The 21,301-nt window shown below is 45.1% G+C and overlaps 3 protein-coding genes across 3 annotated transcripts in view; 1 reads left to right on the top strand and 2 right to left on the bottom strand.

Moving 5' to 3' along the window:
* Positions 1–2,260: 2,260 nt before the first annotated feature.
* Positions 2,261–4,367, bottom strand: rps21 (ribosomal protein S21). The gene is made up of 5 exons (XM_062540361.1): positions 4,234–4,367; positions 3,595–3,675; positions 2,869–2,932; positions 2,703–2,774; positions 2,261–2,320 (listed from the first exon to the last, which is right to left on the bottom strand). Exons 1-5 carry the CDS (start codon positions 4,338–4,340, stop codon positions 2,261–2,263), a joined length of 384 nt encoding a protein of 127 aa, XP_062396345.1. The 5' UTR covers positions 4,341–4,367.
* ddx52 (DEAD (Asp-Glu-Ala-Asp) box polypeptide 52) lies at positions 4,334–6,587 on the top strand. Its single transcript, XM_062540360.1, has one exon. The coding sequence runs from the start codon at positions 4,339–4,341 to the stop codon at positions 6,223–6,225; it is 1,887 nt and encodes a 628-aa protein (XP_062396344.1). The 5' UTR covers positions 4,334–4,338; the 3' UTR covers positions 6,226–6,587.
* A 1,578-nt stretch (positions 6,588–8,165) lies between these two features.
* Positions 8,166–21,301, bottom strand: part of cables2b (Cdk5 and Abl enzyme substrate 2b) — a 28,855-nt gene continuing 15,719 nt past the window's right edge. Inside the window, exons 5-9 of the mRNA XM_062540362.1 lie at positions 20,847–21,003; positions 16,241–16,335; positions 14,505–14,611; positions 13,813–14,017; positions 8,166–11,227 (exon numbers count right to left, since the gene is read on the bottom strand). Coding sequence (XP_062396346.1) covers positions 11,084–11,227; positions 13,813–14,017; positions 14,505–14,611; positions 16,241–16,335; positions 20,847–21,003 — 708 coding nt within the window. The 3' untranslated portion in view covers positions 8,166–11,083. The remainder of the gene's footprint in view (positions 11,228–13,812; positions 14,018–14,504; positions 14,612–16,240; positions 16,336–20,846; positions 21,004–21,301) is intronic.

The following is a 21,301-nucleotide window of genomic DNA, read 5'->3' on the forward strand; positions in this document are numbered from 1 at the left end:
TTTTCTGATGGTTTGCAGGCAAGTTTTAAGATCAGAGTCTACAATGTCGTCATGGAATGACCCTTCCACTTATTTGGTTTCAGAATAAAAATACCAAACTTTTTTTTTTTTTCCATTTTTATTTTACAAAGACATTCCCGGATTCTCGAGACGCACAATATCCTTCTGCATGTTCCTGCAAAAAGAAAACAAGTGAACATTAGGGTATTGCAGGTGACCTTAGATGACAAACAATTCCAGTAATTTCCCATGTATTCATAATACATATTCATAAACATTCTGCATTCAACACACAAATGTCATACTGCCCGAGGCCAAACCCAAACACTAGCTACATGCAGCATAATATTAACAGCCATGCTATCAATTTATGAATATATAACAAATGCCCACACAGCAACCAACCTACTCGAAAGACTGAATGCATACAAAATGCCAAGGATCGAGTGCTACTTTTCATGAACAGGTATTAGACAAGGGTGGGTTTCCCAACAATGATGGCTCTTCCCATTTAAAGAGGACATAGAATGGATGAATTGAGTATCGTACTGTGCTCTTTGATTTATAGAAAATAAACTCAATTGCAATTTTACAAGTCCAATTAAAACCTTATATTTAGGCTAGGTATTGAAATGGTCCTTTTGACTAGATGGTGCTCTCTTTGGCAACCACAACTGAACTACAATGGCTTTGCGCTATTTAACATCACAAGTAGGCTTTGTTCCAATTTTTTAATGGCTATTTCTATGTTCAAGATTTCCATATAAAGGAGGGCACAACCATGCCTCATGTTCATGATAGCTCATTGGATATGCACAACCTCTCCTAATACATCAAAACCAAGAATTTTTTTTTTCTATTCTATGTCTCCTTTAATGAAGACTTGAAAGGAAACCAATATCTTTCATAAGTCCTTACCTTTGATCGATGTGTCATTTTCCCAACAACTTAGGAAGTCCTAAAACAAGGTAGAAGATAGATGTTAAATCCATGTCTCTGGTTTGATTATTGTCACTCACATGGGTTAGAGCACACAAGACCAGTATGATGGCCAAAATCTTTTATCGAAAAAGATCAACAGTAAATACTAAACAAGTCAAAACTTTAATAAGCGCAGCTGTAGGCTGAGTGTTACACATTCATTTGTATTTGCAAGGGATAAATGAATGGGTAATCTATACCAATGCTTCCCACCTATTTATTTAGTGATTCACAAAATGCAATGTACATCTCTTATATCACAATAATCGCATATATCCATACAGTAGCATTTGTAGGCCACACATTTTTTTTTTACATGAAATCTGTACAGGTGTGACAGTGTGTGTAGGCTACAAAAAAATGTTTTACATGAAATCTGTACAGGTGTGACAGTGTTGTCCAAACCCATCTTAAATAAAGGTGATCTAAGCGATGTTGGGTAACGTCACTTCTGGTGACATTCAAGCAAAACCGTGGAATAGCGAGCTTGCTCTTCTCATAAGACTGGAACTCTCCTAAACGCATGACAGTGACTGAAACAGGGGGTCAGGACTTGACTGATTAGCAAGGCACTTCCTCATCGCCATTTTCCAGAAATACATCATGTCCCGTGCCGTTTTCCTCAAGCTGATTGGTGGCTGTTCCACTCTCAGCTCATGCACGAGCTTAGTGTGGGCACGAGCTCTACTTCTGTACCTTACGTCAATCAGTAACCTGGCACTTAATTGGCTAAGTAAAACGGCACCGGAAACAAGCCCCTTGAAACGCCATGTTGAAGCCTGAAAAAATCGTTCAATTTTGGCAATTTTCACTAGCTTAGCATTCCCATTGAAATGAATTGGGGCGGGACTTGTTCACTTTCTCCAGTTCTTATAATACCTCCATGGACTGAAACTCTCCCAACCCCATCACAGTGACTGGCTGGGACAGTGAGTTAAGTTTTCATGGTACAGGCTGGACCAAGTTGTTTATGTTGTTGTTTTGGCAGCCTGGGCTGTCCACAGAGACTGCTTTTTTGTACAGTGTATTCAAGGCACAGGCAGCTAGCAGAAGGTGAGGTGATGTTTGCTACATGTAACAAACGTTTTAGTTTAGAAATGGCACAACATCGTTTAGAGCATCTTCAAGCATCTTTGAGACCTTGGGTTATAGGATGTTCTGGGAAATACCTTGAAATGTTTCAGGTATAGTGGTATAACCTACCACAGGTCTTTTCTTTTTCAAAGCAAGGGATTAGTCTGATAGTAAGCAACTAGGGCATTTGAAGAAAGGAAATGACTTACTTTGACACAACACCATCAGTCTTTGCCAGCCTCAGAAGGGAGTCATCAGCCTCACCCTGTGAGAACATTATACACCATCATCTCTGAACATTTGCAAAGTCTTCAAGTAAAATGTCATCAATACATGATGTGGGCATACCACAGCTAAAAAACATACCAACATATCATAAAATGTTACAAAGTCTGTACAATATATATATATATATATAAATGAACCCGTCATTGCTGTTTGTCTTAAACTAGCAAACAGGCAAGTTGGCACAAAAATAAATAAAAACAAAATGAAGAGGGAAAAAAAGAAAAACCTGAAATATCTGAGCATTTAAATTGTGCTCTTTAAGCAATGGTTACATTGTTGGTCTCCAGCCTGGTGTACAAACAGACGTGTGACTAATCCAGTTTACATATGCTTATATAAATGTACACAGGGGTTCATACCATTCTACGGATGGCTCCACAGATAGCGTAGGTCTTGAACTGGCCGTTAAACCTGCCAGTGACTTTATCAACCTGAAGACAAAAGAACATAGTACAACATTAGTCACCTAATCTAAGACATGATGGTTTAATATACTGGATTAATAGAGCAGGCACATCAACTCACCTCTGCAATGTTGATCTGAATGGAGGCATGGTCCTTAGCGCCGATGATTCTGTTGCTAGCAGAGCTGAAAGAGATATGGCAATTTCATCAGTAACTGTGAGGGTCATGGCTAAATTATGATGCACAATTGCCACACTACAATTTTATCATGTAGTGGAGCTAGGCCTTTCTTGAGCCATTCATAGACAATGAATGAACTTCATTGAGAAACCAATAGGAAATTAAACCTATGCATTACAAAATGCATAACACCATTAAATAGCGACTAACTCAGGCATCGTGCCAAGTAATGATAGCCAGAAGAGTATGGTTGTGTTAAGTAAATACTTTAAGATTTGTCACTGCCTAAATTAATGACAAGATGCTTTCACTCTTGATTGACAACTGGCAGGTATGTTGCCAATCAGTAATGAAAACGTGTGGCTTTAATTGAGGCTGGTAAAAAATAATTTCACCAGTAGGTAAGGAAACATCCTTCAACTAACCAAAGACTGGTATAAAATCAAAACTAGTGCTTAACCAGGAGTTCACTGCCTTCATCAGCACCATTTATGAACTCGTCAAATAATATTTAAAGGCAGACAGCCAGGTAATTCAGATTTTTAATATCCAGACAACTCGGATGTTAACGTTTATTTGCAAGACTGTCTGCATTCAGTATGTCAAGCATATCTGCTTTTAGGTCATCATTACAACTCATACACCGTTAACTTATAATATTCTTACCACTTGCGGGGGACGTAGAGGTCCACAAATTCTCCTGCGTCGTTCTGCATGTTGGCGGCAACGGTACAACGTCGAGTTGACCTAAAATGTTTGAAACATCAAAATAGAATTTCTAGTTAGAGCAATTAAGTGAGATGTAGACGGAGGTCCGATAGCAAGCTAGCTTAGCATTACGCCCGGATCCACACACAAGACAGAGCTTGTCATACATCCTGACTGGTAGCTTGCCAGATGCAAGGTAAGAAAGTGGCTAAATGATGCTAAGGATTGATGCTAAGGATTGATGTTAAGGATGCTAAGGTTTACGGATGCACCGCAAGCAAACAAAGCCATATTAAAAAATAAAAACAGCTCAAGAGACATAACTCATGTCCGAACAGATGCCTTACGGCAAGGTAGCTAGCTAGCAGGTAGTTATGCTATCGTTATGCTCATGCTGTTCTTGGGCAGCATGTGGCTGCTACGAGGCTTACTAGAACTGCGTTTTAAACTAACATCAATGCCAACTTCTCAGATCAAAATAACAGACTCGGAGATTCAATATCGTCATTATGGAGTTTTCGACCAGAAATTAGACATCCACATACTGTAAATGATGAATTTTAACGATTTGAACTGAAGAGAGCCGCGTTTACTTACCAATTTGCAAAAATGGCTGAGACGGAAAGGAACGAGGTAGTCAACGGAAGTTGCGTTATTGTTTTGACCCGGAAGTTTCTAGAAATCGTGAAGCCTTTTTTGCACATGGGCAGTAGTTTGCACGCTGGCAAGATGGACACACATGACCTGTTTAGGAGGCTCGGCGCTGGAACTAAATTCGATTTTCAAAGGTTTGGAAAAGATGCCGAGCGATTTAAGGTGTTGAGACCACAACCGAAGAAAGGCTCTAGTGATCCTCTTACAACAATAGACTTTTTTAGCTCTGGAACCCATAATATTGTGAATGATGAGGAAGAGGAGAGTGACTTGGAGTGCGAACAGGAGTCTAAATCTGCCAAAAGGAAATTGAAAGATGAAGGGAAAAATCCTAATTCATCTAAAAAAAAGATAAAGAAAAAAGACAAAAGCCCTGGAATTACAGAGGATGAGTCAATACAATGGATTTCCTCGTCAGAAAAGAAGCATGGTGATCCAAAAGATGTCAAAGATCAGCTGTCCGTGAAGAGACTCAAGCAGCTGCACCAGGAGAAGATCAATCAGACCCGTGGCCGGAACAAGATTCACGTTCATGGCACAGATATCCCAGATCCGGTCTGTACTTTTGATGAGCTGCAGAAAGAATACCAGCTGGATTCTAAAGTGCTTCAGAACATTCTCACAGGTGGCTATGAAACCCCAACCCCTATCCAGATGCAGGCCATTCCTGTCATGATGCACAAACGAGAGATCCTTGCATGTGCGCCCACCGGCTCTGGGAAGACGGTGGCTTTCTGTTTGCCTGTCATTACAAACCTGCGCAAACCAGTCAACAAAGGCTTCAGAGCCCTGGTGCTCTCCCCCACACGTGAGCTGGCCCATCAGACTTACAAGGAGCTCCTCAGGCTTGTCGACGGAACAGGTCTCAGAGTGCACATCATCAAGAAAAAGGACACGGCCCAAAAACAAGGCCCCAAATCGAAGAAGGTCTTCGACATCCTGGTAAGCACGCCCAACCGTCTCCTCTACCTGCTGAATCAGGACCAGCCGGCCTTGGACCTCAGCAAGGTGGAGTGGCTGGTGGTCGACGAGTCGGACAAGCTGTTTGAAGACGGCAAGACGGGCTTCAGAGAACAGCTGGCTGCCATCTTCCAAGCGTGCTCCTCGCCAGCTCTGCGCAGAGCGTTCTTCAGTGCCACGTGTGCCCCGGACGTGGAGAAGTGGTGCAAGCTCAACCTGGACAATCTCGTCGTGGTCAACATCGGCGCCAGGAACTCGGCCGCCGAGACGGTGGAGCAGGAGCTGCTGTTTGTGGGCGCCGAGAGCGGGAAGCTGCTGGCGTTCCGCAACCTGATCAAGAAAGGCCTCATGCCCCCCGTGCTGGTGTTTGTGCAGTCCATCGACCGCGCCCGCGAGCTCTTCCATGAGCTGGTCTACGAGGGCATCAACGTGGACGTCATCCACGCCGACCGGACCCAGCAGCAGCGGGAGAACGTGGTGAAGAACTTCCGCTCGGGGAAGATCTGGGTGCTGATCTGCACCGCGCTTCTAGCCAGAGGCATCGACTTCAAAGGGGTCAACCTGGTGGTCAACTACGACTTCCCGACCAGCGCCATCGAGTACATCCACCGCATCGGCCGCACGGGAAGAGCGGGCCACAAGGGGAAAGCCATCACCTTTTTCACAGAGGATGACAAACCCCTCATCCGCAGCATCGCCACGGTCATCAAACAGGCGGGATGCCCTGTCCCCGACTACATGGTGGGCTTCAAGAAGCTGGAGACCAAACAGAAGCGCCAGCTGCTGAAGGCCCCGCCCAAGAGACAAACCATCCGCACAACCCCACGCTTCCTCACTGCCAAGAACAAAGGCAAGAAAAGATTGAGAAAGAAGAAAAGGGCGAAAAAGGCTGACGGGAAGAAAACTGAGGCTGGGCCTGTTGCCGCTGCTGCACCCAAGGGTGCAGTGACAACACAAGAGACCACTGACAGCTGAAATTCTGTCTAGAGTACAGTTTTGCCTTTAGTGCTCTGATGTACAGCTTGTTCTGTGTCGAGATGTCAGATTTTTTTTTTTTTAAGACTTGGACAATTCAGAATAGTCAGGCTCAAGTTCATATTTCTGGCATTCAGTTTGACTAATTGTATTATTCCTGGATGGTTCACATGGGCGTAATGTGCCACAGAGTATGATGCAGGTATATGTGACTACTACACCCACTAAATAAAAAATAAATCAGAGGTGATATCGGATCACAACATGCAGGTTCTATTTTGAATATATGAGCTGTATTGTATGATAAACTTTATAAAATATTTGAAAGAAACCGATGGCTCTGTGTGTATAGATGGTTGTAATACCTGTGGTGTTTGGATTGATCATTCTTAAGTTGTGCACTTTCTGAGTGAGTGTGGTGTAGAACAGTAACAGTGCTATGCAGTTCAGACGGTGTAGCTGAGGTATCCTTAGTTTCCTTATTAGCGGGTTTGATCATTAACCCACAATACTGTATATCATGTGAATGTGGCATGGATGATCAATGGGGTTTATTGCACACCCACAACACACACTTGCTCATCTTCCTTTCTCTTAGACTGGACTACGTTTACAATTGTATGAGATTTCCACCGTGTTTCTGACAATATGCATGGTTCGGGGCCGTTCCCAACGCGGTTCTGTGGACCCACTAGGGGCCGCCAGGGATTGCAGGGTGTCCACACAATGTTGCCTTAGCTGAGGTTGTGAGCTTACCAAAATTATATTTGAGCACATTAAATGTATAAAATCCCAATAACATACCGTAATTTCCCAACTATTAGCTGCAGCTTATACATTGATTTTGCTAAATTTCCTCAGATATTAGGTTAATACAGGGGGGCAGTTAATATGGTTTAGTTTCTTTTAACTTGTATAAAACACTGTCCTGCGGTTTATATGGGGGAAATTACTGTACCCAATTGTATCATCAAAACTCTGTATAATCCACATCCTAAAATGTAGTTTTGTTCCACATTTAAATTCATGTAGCTATTTATTGCCTCTGACCTCTGAACTTGCGTAAGCAACCTTCAGGTTGGGCTATAGGCTAGGCATTGGTCATTTATCCCCGGACCTCGATTGTTGAATGAAACAATGTCTTGTGTGTGTGTGTGCGAGTAGGAGTTCAGGCAGGGGGCCCTGGCTTGTCTTAGGGTGCCTCTTATTCATCGTTTTATATATCCTCCCTTCCTTCCTCGGTCCTCCTTCTGGTCTAGATAAAGACTGATGAGGCAGCAACAATGGGATAGTCTATCCAGTGCTAGTTATAGATCAATGGGAACGAGCCTGGAGGATCAAGGAGAGAGGTTGAGAATGGGCCTTAGACTCAGGCAAGGGCACCTTCAAGGAAAAAAGGTTGGAAAACACTGGTTTAGGGGATGATTATGATATATCTTGATTGCCAAGTGTGCGCCTGTGAGTCAGAGGTTCCCGATTTAAAACATTTACTCTGGACTTTCATACCACAGTAGGCCACAATAGTGATACTGCTGCAACCTGGGGCCTTGCAGATGGACTGTGGGTAATTCCCTTTAGTGAAGTCTTCATCAATGCAGACTCACGGAAGGGGCTCGGTAAGTGTGTACTCAATCCCTCACACCCTTTGAAATTCGACATTGGAACAGCCCTAATCCCTTATGAATTCTGCGAGAACCGCAAAGTCTGTGAGTCTGTGAATCCGGACTTTGGGATTGGGCCATTGTCCAGTGTGACACTGCTTCTATGCACACTCAATAGGTTTTTTACTTGAAATGTGATGTGAAGATGTAGCCTATATTTTCAAGAGAACTTACACACAGGATGTATGGAAGATGGTATGGCTAAGAGTGTAAAATATCTCTGTTTCATAATGGCAAAGAAAGACAAGGCACTATGATAATAAACACAGGACCATACAATTAGTGCAATCAGAAAATATATTAGAAAGTGTTACTTTTCAATTTATAATAAAAATCACATACATATAATTCACAAGTTCATGAGTAGGCTACAACATGTACTTTGGGTAACACACAAAAAATATCAATGACAAACATAATGTAAACCAATCAAAAAAATAAAAACAGTATAACAGGAAAAGCAATGGGGAAATTCATGACCTGGAAAAGAGAGGTTGACATCAAAGTGCTAGCCCCACACAACGTCTCTGTAGCCATTTTCCAACTCAGGAATTTGTTATGCCAGATGCAAGTTGAACACCCTGTTTTAGGGTTATTGGGTGACCTGACTGTTGCAACATTAAGCTTCAGATTATTTTGCGATAGGCCAGTCGGAGAACAGAACTCTGTTATTGCTACTTCTGGGGTCACAGTGCTTGACACCTCACGGTCCCTCCTGCTAAGTCCTTAGTCTTCTTAATACGCCATAAACAGGAGTGGGGGCAACGGTAATGGTTTAGAAAAATACATCTTAACATGTCTGTAAGATAAAATAATCACAGGCACTTATTTTTTTTGACAAACTGTAAATAACATGTCGTTACTAATGAGTACGGACACTTGTCTTAGCGATCAGAAACACTTTTGATGATTTAATGGCAACATCCTCCATTTACTCCAAAGAGAAACGTTGTAAAGATGTACGTATAGCCCACTACCTGCATGGGATTCTGCCAGTGCATTTTACACATCTAAAAAATAGTGCTCTCTAACTGACAGGGTTCTTCTGCTCTGAATAGCTGATAACAGAAGCGCGATAGAAACAGAGAGAACAGAGCAAGAGCCCTGCCGAGTCTCTTCAAATAGGGTCAGACCAGCACGCTGGGAGCTCACGGGTCCATCTCATTCATCTTCGGGGGAGACAGACAGACACAAACCCACAGCTAAGATGGGTCTGCCATGCTGACAGCAGGAAGCAGGAAGAGTGGAAAGTGTAAAATAATTCTACAGACAATACGAGTCTTGCAGGTGAAGATATTGCGATAGGCCTACAACAAAAGCCCTGGAGTGTTGGAATAAAAACAACACACATAAAATAAAATAAAATAAAATAAAATAAAATAAAAGACACACACAACGATAATATTGAAATGATGCTGAATTTTGTCAACAGTATCACAAGACAAAGATGTCACAAAGCTGATTAAGAAGAATTAAGTCCTGAGAACAACCTAAATCTATCAGGAATCCTGACTTCCCTTTTATTCCCCTTGCTGGGGGTTCTCAGATTGCTACAACAGACTATGTCCACAGGGTGGCGCACAAAACATTTACAGAACATCGGCATGGGTAAGGAAGATATTGTAAAAATCTCTTTCTCACAGAGTGGATGTCTAAGGACATCTTTCCCTTAACACTATACTGCTGTGGAATACAGCATATACAGCTTATAAAGTGCAAATCTGGTTGTTTACATACATGCATACATAGGCAAAAAAACTAGACTATACATATATGAAAACCCAACAAAAACATGTGTAGTCCAACTGCTCATCCTCCTCATAGGAAAACGACCCAGTCCCACAGCCTAATGACTACGAGCACGACAAGTATTACACTGAACACAACAATCAGGGACACTCAACGACGAGGAAAACTGTGGCACAAGCCCATTCATCACAGCAACCTCCTGGCCTGTGGGGAAGCCTGGATCACAGCGATTAACTCTCTGCATGAAACAGACTCGGAGTCGGAGCACGAGAGTGCTCATTACAGACGATGAACAACACGTGGGGCACAGTGTGGTACACTTACACACAAGAAGGGACAGGAAGAGGGGGAAGGGGGGGGGGGGGGGGGGGGGTACAAAGGGTAGCACGATAAATGTGCCATTACTTAGCACCGTCTCTAACATAGAGCACAAACCTCACAGGATTGTCCCAGTGCCTTAATGCTAGGCTAGGTTTAGAGTAGACCTGGTTTCAGGTGAGTACACAACGGACTAGTCTGCCACTCATCTGCATGTAGATACAATAGGTTAGTCATCATCTACACCAGTGGGGACGGTGTCTCTTAACAGACTGCAGGGATGGCAAAGACTTGTAGTTAAACATGGAGTTCAGATCTGTTTGCTAATAATTTGCATGTAGAAAAAAAATAATTCATATAGTAAAAGGTAACCTTTTTTTAGAAAAAAAAGAAAAAAGAAACTATATTTGGCTGCTATTATGAATATCGAATGACCATTCTCTGTCTCTCTCTCTCTCACACACACACACACACACACACACATATACACACACACACACACACGCACACACGCACACACGCACACACGCACACACGCACACACGCACACACACACACACACACACACACACACACACAGGATATTTGCTAGGATACATTTTCCCTTGTCCACTTGAATGTTTTTTACTTGTCTGACCATTTTGAATTATTAAGGTAGGGTAATAATGGTTGAATCTTTAAATAGCCTCCTGCTAGGGTGATATACAAGGGTTTCCACACAGTATAATTAAGAACACAGATAATGGTCTCTTTCAACACAACACCCTCTCTATTCCACACTCTCTGCTCTATGTTTACAAAAAAAGTATATTTACAAACCAGGAACAACTGGAATTACTTATTAAATAATAGTGTTGCTAATGGTCTCACAGTGTCTCCGAGTCTCTTTAAAACACACAAACGCACACACACATACACACACACACACTTGCACCCAGAGCCTTGTTTCTTGGCTCTCTGTGTGCTTCAGGATGTATTATAATTTCATCCAGCAGGGGGCGTAGTGCTCTTAAATCTCCAGCGCTGCTCCTGCCACTGTCGAAACTCTTGGTCATGTGGGAGTGAAGAGTGAAGAGGCGCCTCTTGACCTTGACACTGGCCCTGACCCTGACCCCTACGCCCACTCCCTCTCAGGACTGCTGCTGCACCAGGCGGCGGTAGTGGGGCATGACCTTGCTCTCGGGCAGGTAGAGCGCCATCTCCAGCGCCACCAGAACGGAGAACTCAAACGAGATGAGCTCGCGCCGGCCGATGCGGAACCGCTCCTCCAGCTTCTGCAGGTGGGGAACAAACCAAAGGAGAACCAAGAGTCAAACAATGAGAGATAATGTGGTAAAGGTTCCTGATTGAAGGTTCCTGTTTGTGAAACACAAACTGTGAGATATACAGTACGGGACGAAAGTAAGGGGGTGAGAATAGTGCATCATCAAACACAGATTTTCACATGATTCTTACATACTTTCTTATTCATTTGACTGACACTTTATCCAAAGCTAGACTAGTTCTTTAGCCTACTGTTAAAAAGGCCATACAGTGAAGCTGCCTTCTATGCTAATGTGGATTATTTTCTGTGTGTTTAAATGGCACCACACACATTCCTAGACAATTTAAGTACCTTGTACTGACCACAATTTAATACAACACTCTGAAGAAACTGGCTGTCTGGACCTTCTTTATTTTTCATTCTAATCAGATGACTCTTCAGTGTTCACACCCATCCCGAACTAACTTCCCTACCACCACCCATATTCATTAGAAGTGATGACTGTAGCATATTGAAAAGCATAATATTTGATCTGGAAATAACAACGTGTTCAAACACATTCAAATGGTTTTGACTAGGTTTTTCATGAAAATTGCTACTTTTTCGATGACCTACAAAACACTAGCCTTTTCATACGCCAAAAATATTGTACCTCTATTACAGTAACATCTGTGTTAGTAACAAAAACAACCCATCTGAGCAGAAGCCACTTGATTCTGCTTATCAGCTTTGGAAGGCTTAGAGAGAATCAAGCTGTATCAGAGTAGCCATCAGAGTAGCCATGGAAAACAATCCAAATCCCAGCAGAGGGTGGTTCAGCTCGGCAGAAAGCGGAGACCTGGAGACCTGGAGCCCTGTGAGCCAGCATCACTAATTACACCTTCAGCAGGTCGGCCGACCTAGCAGCACGGAGAGCCCGCCCACGGGGGAGTATGAGGCTTGAAGATGAGATATGGAGTATTCATAGGTATGTGTGTGTTTGAGAGAGTGTGTGTGTGTGTATGTGTGTGTGTATGCGTGTGTGTGTATGCGTGTGTGTGTATGTGCGTGTGTGAGAGAGTGAGTGTGTGTGTGTGTGTGTGTGTGTGTGTATGCGTGTGTGTGTGTGTGTGTGTGTGTGTGTGTGTGTGTGTGTGTGTGTGTGTGAGTGTGGTCAGGGGTGTAAGGAAATGAGACACAGCTAATGAGTCAGACATAAGACAGGCAGTGTGGTCAGCAGATGAGTAGATAGATGCACTAAATAGAAACATGAGCCCTTTTTGCCCTCCCCCACTTGCCCTCTCTCTTTCTCTCTCTCTCTCTCTCTCACCCTCTCTCTCTATCACTCTCTCTCACCCCCTCTCTCTATCACTCTCTCACCCCATCTCTGTCTCTCCATCCCTCCCTCCTCTCATCGACTCGTGTCATGCAATGCTGCCGTCACAACATGAGAAACCGCAAGTCTGCTCCTCGGAGCTGTAAATTCAGTCAGTACAGTGCATCAGTCAGCGGCCGCAGTGTTGATATGTTGGAGGTGTCCAACAGTGGAATGGCTCATCGCTGATGCAGGGCAGACAGAGCTTAAGCAAGGGGAATTAAGCTTTCGGTTAACAGGCCATTAACGATAGAGCCACCAGAAGCATACTGTAAATACCCGAACTGGGTAAACAGTAAACAGCCACACCTATTTTGTCTAGACGGTATCATCTAATTTCTGCCAATTCTCTGGGACTGGAAACCACATCTGGGATGTTTGTCTCCACAAACAGAGCTCATATGTCTCTCTGGAGAGTTCCCTGTCTCCGCCACTTCATCTAATCTCTGAGAAATGAAAAGAAATTACTCAAAACTGCGGCTAAAAGCAGACATTCTGGGGAACAGTCTCCAGAGGCTTCCCACCGGGAACAAAATGACGCAGGCTAATAATAACATGCGAGAAATAGAGAGAATATTTTGTCTTTGGTGACAATAATATCCTCAGAAGGCATGCCATGTTTATACACACACTCGCCCACACACACACACACACACACACATGCTGGAGTGTGTGTGTGCATGCCTTAAATCTCAATTAAAAAAATTGTCCATCTGCCATGTTCCAGGACTCTAGCACTCCAGCAGTCTAGCAATGGGCCTCACTGAAATGGCAGACCACCCACTCCCCCCTGTCTCTGAGCCAGTGTGTTTACATGGACTTAGGTGGTGTGGCTTTGGTGGTGTTTTTGAAGTAGCCCACTTTTGTGTTCGCACATGTAAACATCCCATCTTCAGTTCAGAAACCTGGGTAAACCCTTCTCCTTGTTTTGAAAAAGCCTCTTATGCCAGGCGAAGTACTTCGGAAGAAACCGGAATACTGTGCCATGTATACACTACACTTTCTCCCTTCTGACAGTTGCTGACGAGAGCGAGATAGCAGAATCCAGCCAGTAATCAGTAACAGGGATGCTAGTGTCTATCATACATTCAGGGATATTAATAACCAGGTTTTCCTAATCAGAGTTCATGTAAACACCATATCCTGAGTATGACCGGGATAACCAGGATAAGCCTCATCATTTTGAATACTGCATGTAAACACACGCTAGCGTTTAGCCTCTGCCCAGAGGGGGGACTCACGTCGATGAGGAGTTTCACTTCCTGCTTCTTGAGGTCGCTGCTGATCTTGGCGGCCAGGAGCACGCAGGTGGCGGCCACCAGCTTGCGGTTCTGCTTGTTGAGGCGCCCCTGCAGCACCAGCTTCTCAAAGTACACGAAGCCCATGGCCACCGTCACCGGCTGCAGGTTGGCCTCGTCTCCCACGGAGCGCATCTCTCTCTTCAGGCTGACCACACACACACACACACACACACACACACACACACACGCACACACACACGCACACAAAGAGAGAGACACACGGACATACACACGGACATGGACATGGACACACACATACACACACATCGACACATACACAGAGACATCCAAACACACACACACACACACACACACACACACACACACACAAAGGGGAGCAGAATATGAGTTAATCAGCTGTGTTGACTCTAGCAGAAGAAGAATGCTGCAGCACAATCCAATGGCCTGATACTGGGCCAGCATATTTCCCCTTCGATGCACTAACACAACATCTGGATAATGATAATAATCACTGTGGCTTGTCTGGACTAGACATCGACCACAAATGGAGAGAGGGGCTTTAGGCCAACGCTCTGGACTGGGAGAAACGTGAGACTCTGAAGCCTGGATGTGTGCACAGGCTAATGAGAGACGTGGGGGAATTCTCCAGCGGTCTGAGAGTCAGCCATTACCTCCTGATCTTGCTCAGCGTCAGCTTGATGTGGGGGAACTTCTCCTTGAAGGTCTCGTTCATGTCCTTCTTCAGGTCGGACGGCTTCACGTACTCGATGACGGTGGTCTGCGTGACGAAAGACAAAAGCCACGCACAGCATCAGCAGCAGCCATTAGACGTAAGCCAGGCAGACCAATCCAAGACAGCAATACAAGAATAGAAGTGGCATTGTGCACCCAGAGGTATAATTACACAATCCAACCTCTCCCGACACACACACACACACACACACGGAGCAGGGGGAGATATTAGACCTATTCCCATCTGACACACACGCACACACACACACACACACACACACCTGTCGTGACGGGGCTAGGGACCCGGCACACACCCTATAATCCCCTGGCCGGGGCCTTACGTCAGCGGTGACGCAGCTAACGAGCAGGGCGGATTTAAAGACGACGCTCTATGTGGGTCGGGGCTGGAAGCCTGGGTGCTTATATTTAGCACCAGGGGCATTAACCTTAAGCACGCTGCTTTGTGAATTAGCTCACGCTATGTGTGTGTGTCTGTGTGTGTGTGTGTGTGAGTCTGTGTGTGTGTGCGAGTGATTGCCTGAGTGTGGTTGTGAGAGAAAGTGTGTATGTGTCTGATGGTCTGATAGAAAGAAGGAGAAAGAAAAAAGAAAGAAAGTGTGTGTGTGTGTGTGTGTGTGTGTTTGTGAGAGAGCGAGAGAAAAACAGAGAGAGAGAGAGAGAAAGAAAGAGAGAGAGAGCGATAGAGAGAGACAGAGAGAGAGGACAGGAAAGTCCTAAAGAAATGAACAGCCCGGAGGGGATTGGTGGGGACAGAGCAGGCTGGATGACTGATGGCCGGCAGAGGCTGGCATGAGCCCCTGTGGCCGGACCCTCTGCCCCGCACTCCTGTCTCCATTGCCCCTCAGCTGAGGTCTGTGGCACGGGCTAAAAGCCCCTGGGTGCTACCGCAGTTACTGGAGAGACACTCACACCAGCAGATGGAAAAAGATTAAGCCCCAGAGACAGGAAAGAAACAGACAAGGTGAACGGGGAGAAAAGGGAAAAGAGAAAGGGAGAGGACAGAGAGAGAAAGAGAGAGAGAGAGAGGGGTGTAGCAAAGGGTGAGGAAGAGAGGAAGTTGACAGCTAGAGAGTGTGTGATTGTGTGTCTGTGTGTGTTTGTTTCTGTGTGTGTGTGTGTGTGTGTGTTCTATGTGTGTGTGTGTGTGTGTGTGTGTGTGACACTGGGAGAGGACGGCGGTGTGTGTGGCGATATGATGTGATAAGTCGCTGGTGAGTGAGCACACAGCGCTGCGGAGCGTGCAGGTGTTGGCTGGATGCTGTTGACAAAGCCCAGGGAGACGAGCTGTCTGGGCCCTCCGCTCCGACTCCTGAGGTGCTGATAAAGGTGACTTTCATGTCCAACATGATCCCCCCAACCAAGCCGTCACCACTCACACCAGCACTTCACCACTGCCAGCTCAAATTCACATTCAAATGCAGAGAGCCTTATTGGCGTGACTATGAAGTTACACTATTGCCAAAGCAATAGGATGCATTACAGCACAAAACAAAAACAAAATCTCTCCGTCTCTCTCTCTCTTTCTGTTTCTCCAGCTGTGCATATTTGGTCATTTCCATATTTAGCAGCCTTTAATCAGCACACTCTTCCTCCTTCAATTTATTCATTCTCCCTCTCTCTCTCTCTCTCTCTCATCTCTCTTCCTGTTTCTCACCATGTAGGAGGCGAAGATCAGCACTCGCTTGTGTTTCCCACATGGCCACTGGTGGTCACTCAGGAGGTTGGGGTCGTAGTCGGTGTCATCGAGACCTGGTGAAACACACACACACACACACACACACACACACACACACACACACACACACACACACACACACACACACACATACACACACACGCAAACATGCACACACACACACACACAACGGAAAAAAAAGACAAAGGCTTGATTAGGGCAGACTTGCGTAATGTTTACAAAGCTGTCCTTTGGGGACGTTCTGAGGAGTCAGCAGCTGGCCATGCGAACAGGAGCCACATGTGGTCAGCTCCATGTTTGTGTAAATGACAATGGGGCGCCAGAAAGGAGACCACAATAAGAGACAGTGCCGGCCTATCACAGGCCTCTGCTGCTGACCTGCCCCACCCAATCACCATTCAAGCTCACCTGGCACCTGTCTGTCTCTCTGTCAGTCAACACAAAACAAACATGATGTCTTGCAGGTATAATTTTGGAACATCAAGGAGTAGGAGGACATGCAGGTCCACTGATGCAGATATACTGTGACAGAGATACTGTGACAGACAGACAGACACACACACACACACACACACACACACACACACACACACACACACACACACACACACACACACACACACACACACAAACACACACACACACACACACACAAACACACACACACACACACACACACACACACACACACACACACACACACACACCACACACACAGTGTTGTTATCATGCTAATACACATATATACTCAGAGATGGAGCCACTGAAGCACATGCTAATGTAAACCAAGCATAGTTCCGCATGAATATACCAACATTCTCTCTGCCACCCACAAAGGCGCACAGATACATGTGTGTAAACATGAATGCAATACACACATACGTACACACACATACACATACACACAACTACACAAATGACAAAATGTGTGTCATTAATGAAGGGTTGCTAAATCTGGGGCCAGGGATCCAGAGTGCAGGCGAGAGCAGAGAACCACAGAGCTGTGACACGACTCATCCTGTCTCATCCTGTCTCTCTCTCTCTCTCTCTCTCTCTCTCTCTCCCTTTTTCTCACACACACAGACGCAGACACACACACACACACACACACACACACACACACACACACACACACACACACACACACACTTCCCCTTCACATCCTAATAGTAAGCAATCCTATCTTAATCAGTCTTCCACAGCCCAACGGAAATTGAGAGATGAAGTTTATCCTCATGCTGCAGCTTCTATTCTATCTCAGTCAGTTTCTATACCCTGGTGCGCTTGCTTTCTCTCTCTCTCTCTCTCTCTCTCTCTCTCTCTCTCTCTCTCTCTCTCTCTCTATCTCTCTCTCTCCCTCTCTCCTAAGCCCCTGTGCTCTGTCTCTAGTAATCTGGCTCAGGTCACAGAGGGCAAGCTCACATTCTGCCAAATCCCCCTCTGTGGGTTTACATGGTGGTGAAGGAGGGCAGCACCACTCCACACTCCACACTCTTAAACCCAGTACAGAAACAGGTGACACAAAACAAAACAACACTACAAAGCACAGTGGATTACATCAGCATCCTAAGACCACCAGTTCATTGTCTTGTTTTACATAATATGTAGAGACATGTATATTGGACTGCAGAATAGTTTACTGTGGTCTGTATTGTTGATTTATATTGTTTCTCTTGATATCCTGGTAGTTTAATTGTGATTAAATATACAGTGTGTCTGGTTATAAAAGTGATGTCCGTGATTATGTGGACATTCAAAAAGACTTCCATGGTATTTGTGGGATTCTCATTCATTTCATGAGATACTCATGTCATGAAATAACTCAAATCAGCCCTACACAACATCCAATCCAAAATAAACGTTTAGAGAAATACACAGATGTTTCAAGAGGGTATTTCTTGAAATTGAACACAACTTTTAGAACACTCCGTTCTGCACCTTTGTGACATCACTCAACACCTCTGATCAGAATCTCATTTTGGAATTCTGAGGGCACCATTATGACATCACTCAGTGACACCAGGAGACATGCTGATGTCATAAATAAAACAAAGTGATGGAATCAAGGCATCTGCTGTAAAGTCACAGATTTGATTCAGTCTAATTGTAGACACTGGAGAGAGTAGTTGCAGGTAGAGAGATGACGTTCAAATGTCTGATGAGCCTGTTTATGGCTTGTTGCCTAGTGGTCCCAAAGGATATTGATGACGGGGCAGAAGTGTACAAGGTTAGCAAAAAGAAAGGGAAGGGGAAAAAGAGGGTTCCAAGTAAAAAGAAGCAGGCTAAGGATGCTAAGAAGCAGAAAAATGAGCTGGCTGACAGAAGACAACAGGAAGAGGCAGAAAGAGATCAGCAGCAAGAGCTGGAAGGCAGAATGGACCCTGAGACTGAGGAAGACTCCCAGGAGGTGACCGTGGTTAGTGTTGACGAGAAGTCAATGGCAAATGCGAGACTGGAGACCATCAAAGACCAGGAGATAGAAGGCCAAACGGTGACAGAAGCTCTGGATATGACCGTCATCGAAAAGAACCCTGAGACTGAGGAAGACTCCCTGGAGAAGGTGACCGTGGTTAGTGTTGACGAGAAGTCAATGGCAAATGCGAGACTGGAAACCATCAAAGACCAGGAGATAGAAGGCCAAAAGGTGACAGAAGCTCTGGATATGACCGTCATCAAAAAGAACCCTGAGACTGAGGAAGACTCCCAGGAGAAGGTGACCGTGGTTAGTGTCGACGAGAAGTCAATGGCAAATGAGAAATCGGAGACCATCGAGGGCCAGGAAGGCAAGATGGTGACTGAAGCATTGGCTATGACCGTCATCGAAGACAAAGAGACCAGTGTCAATGAGAACTCAATGGCAAATGAGACACTTGACACCGTCAAAGACCAGGAGATAGAAGGTAAGATGATGACCAAGGCACTGGATAGGACCGTCATCAACAAGAAAGACAAGAAGAAGGAAGAATCCAAGGAGAAGATGACTGTGGCTAGTGCCAATGAGAAGCCAATGGCAGATGAGAGTCTGAAGACCAGGAGCCAGGAGATGTCCGTGTCTGCTGACAAACAGAAGGAGGAGAACAGGAACTCTCACTGTGTCAGAGACTACAGGTGCCAGAGCCAGAACCAGCCTTCCAGACACGACAACCGGCCAGCGCAGAGGCCCAGGGACGCAGAGAGTCGCAGTGCTCAACAGAGCACCGCAGGCTGGCAGGGACACCAGAATAGAAGACGCAGCAGTGGACAGCAGGGTGTCCCACACTCGCAAAAAAGAGCCGAAGACAACCGGACATCTCAGGCGGGGGCACGGGCGACCGCCGGAGACAAATATGGAAGTCGCCGAGAGAGCCGCAATGCTCAACAGAGCACCGGAGGCTGGCAGGGACACCAACAGAGAAGCGCCAACTGCGGACAGCAGGGTGTTCCGCCCTCTCACCAAAGAGCCGGAGACCACCGTGCATCTCAGGCGGGGGCACGGGCGACCGCAGACAAAGACGAGGTGGAGGAGACGAGGTGGCGGAGGCCATGCATCCCTGAGCAGCGCCGGGAGGGCTCCAGGCTCCTCCACACGGCCCTGAGCGCAGCAGCACAGGCCGCACAGAGTTGCCGTAATGACAACGCACAAGGACGGAGGAGGGTCCTTCGCCAGTGAGAGGAACCCGGCGATGGTCACCCAAGATCAGCATCCAAGACCCCATAATTACTATTCATCATCCATCAACTACAATAAATGTTATATAAATATATGCTATATTTCAAATAAATTCTAAATTATTTTAAACATTCTAAAATATACTTGTGACTTGTGTGTTTGCTATATACTGTGTATGTTTCATAATTGTTATCACATTCATGTGTTATCACAACTTCAGGTGAATGTTTGTAAAGAATTGTACAATGCACAGGCATCATAATTGATTTCAACAGAGCACTTTCTACTGTAGTTACAATTTCCACTTTCCCAATTTCCTTCCCTATTTGCGAAACATGAAACCTTCAGAAGCATGTCTTCAATTCATGTGTGCAGCATAGTCATTTTTTCTCATATATTTAATCATTAAAGAGTTCTAATTTAGATTAAATGTAGCTACTATAGTGAATACATCTACATTCATTCAGATAGATGGATAGATAGACAGATACTTTATTGATCCCCAAGGGGAAATTCATCTAGCAGAAGCGACTTATTATGCCAATTACATTGCAACAAGAATACCAGCTCACCATGGCTTATGGATGAAAGACACGAGACAAGGACGCAAGAGTTTAGCAATCATCAAATGAGCAGACCTGCAGCCTACTGTACCTCTGCCTCTACATGTTGGATGTTGGGTGGAGGTGTGTTGTGAGTGTGTGTGTGTGTTTGTGTGTGTGTGTGTGTGTGTGTGTGTGTGTGTGCGTGCGTGTGCGTGTGCGTGTTTGTGAGTGTGTGTGTGTGTGTGTGTGTGTGTGTGTGTGTGTGTGTGTGTGTGTGTGTGTGTGTGTGTGTGTGTGTGTGTGTGTGAGAATGTGTGTGTGTGTGTGTGTGTGTGTGTGTGTGTGTGTCAGAGCAGGGCGGTGGTCATACCTAGGTCTAATCCCACGGTGCTGCTGAGTCTGGAGGGCGGGTAGCTGCGGGGGATGCTGTTTCTGGAGTAGGGCAGCTGCAGCGTCATGTCCACTGAGGCCGGCTTATGGCGCACCAGGGCGTTGGTCGGGTACAGGAACTGGGCGTAGGACACCGTCTGCACACACAGAGTAAATAAGTAGTTAAGTCAGTAATTAAGTGTTTATTAATATGACACATTTTTCATGCACAGTGTGCAACACAAAGCGCTTTACACATTACATAACATAACACAACATATCATGACAGGATATAACAATTACCTTCAAACTGTAACTGTGCAAACTGTGTACTCCGAGAAAGCAGAGAGGATTTGATTAAATCTGTCATGTAGTTAAATACTCCGGGTACAGTTGGAGTTTATTACATTCCTAAATGCAGATGAGTCATTATGGGAATCAGATGTTTACTTGTTC

This window comes from Sardina pilchardus, chromosome 7, assembly GCF_963854185.1.
Source record: "Sardina pilchardus chromosome 7, fSarPil1.1, whole genome shotgun sequence".
NCBI classification, from domain to species: Eukaryota; Metazoa; Chordata; class Actinopteri; order Clupeiformes; family Clupeidae; genus Sardina; species Sardina pilchardus.

What these genes read in the sequence shown, in the direction of transcription:
- rps21 (XM_062540361.1), bottom strand. Translation starts at nt 4,340, where the DNA reads ATGTGCAAAAAAGGCTTCACGATTTCTAGAAACTTCCGGGTCAAAACA. An exon ending in TCAGCCATTTTTGCAAATTG is followed by an intron (nt 3,676 to 4,233) that starts GTAAGTAAACGC and finishes CAAACATTTTAG; the next exon opens with GTCAACTCGACGTTGTACCG. An exon ending in TTCAGATCAACATTGCAGAG is followed by an intron (nt 2,775 to 2,868) that starts GTGAGTTGATGT and finishes TTTTGTCTTCAG; the next exon opens with GTTGATAAAGTCACTGGCAG.
- ddx52 (XM_062540360.1), top strand. Translation starts at nt 4,339, where the DNA reads ATGGGCAGTAGTTTGCACGCTGGCAAGATGGACACACATGACCTGTTT.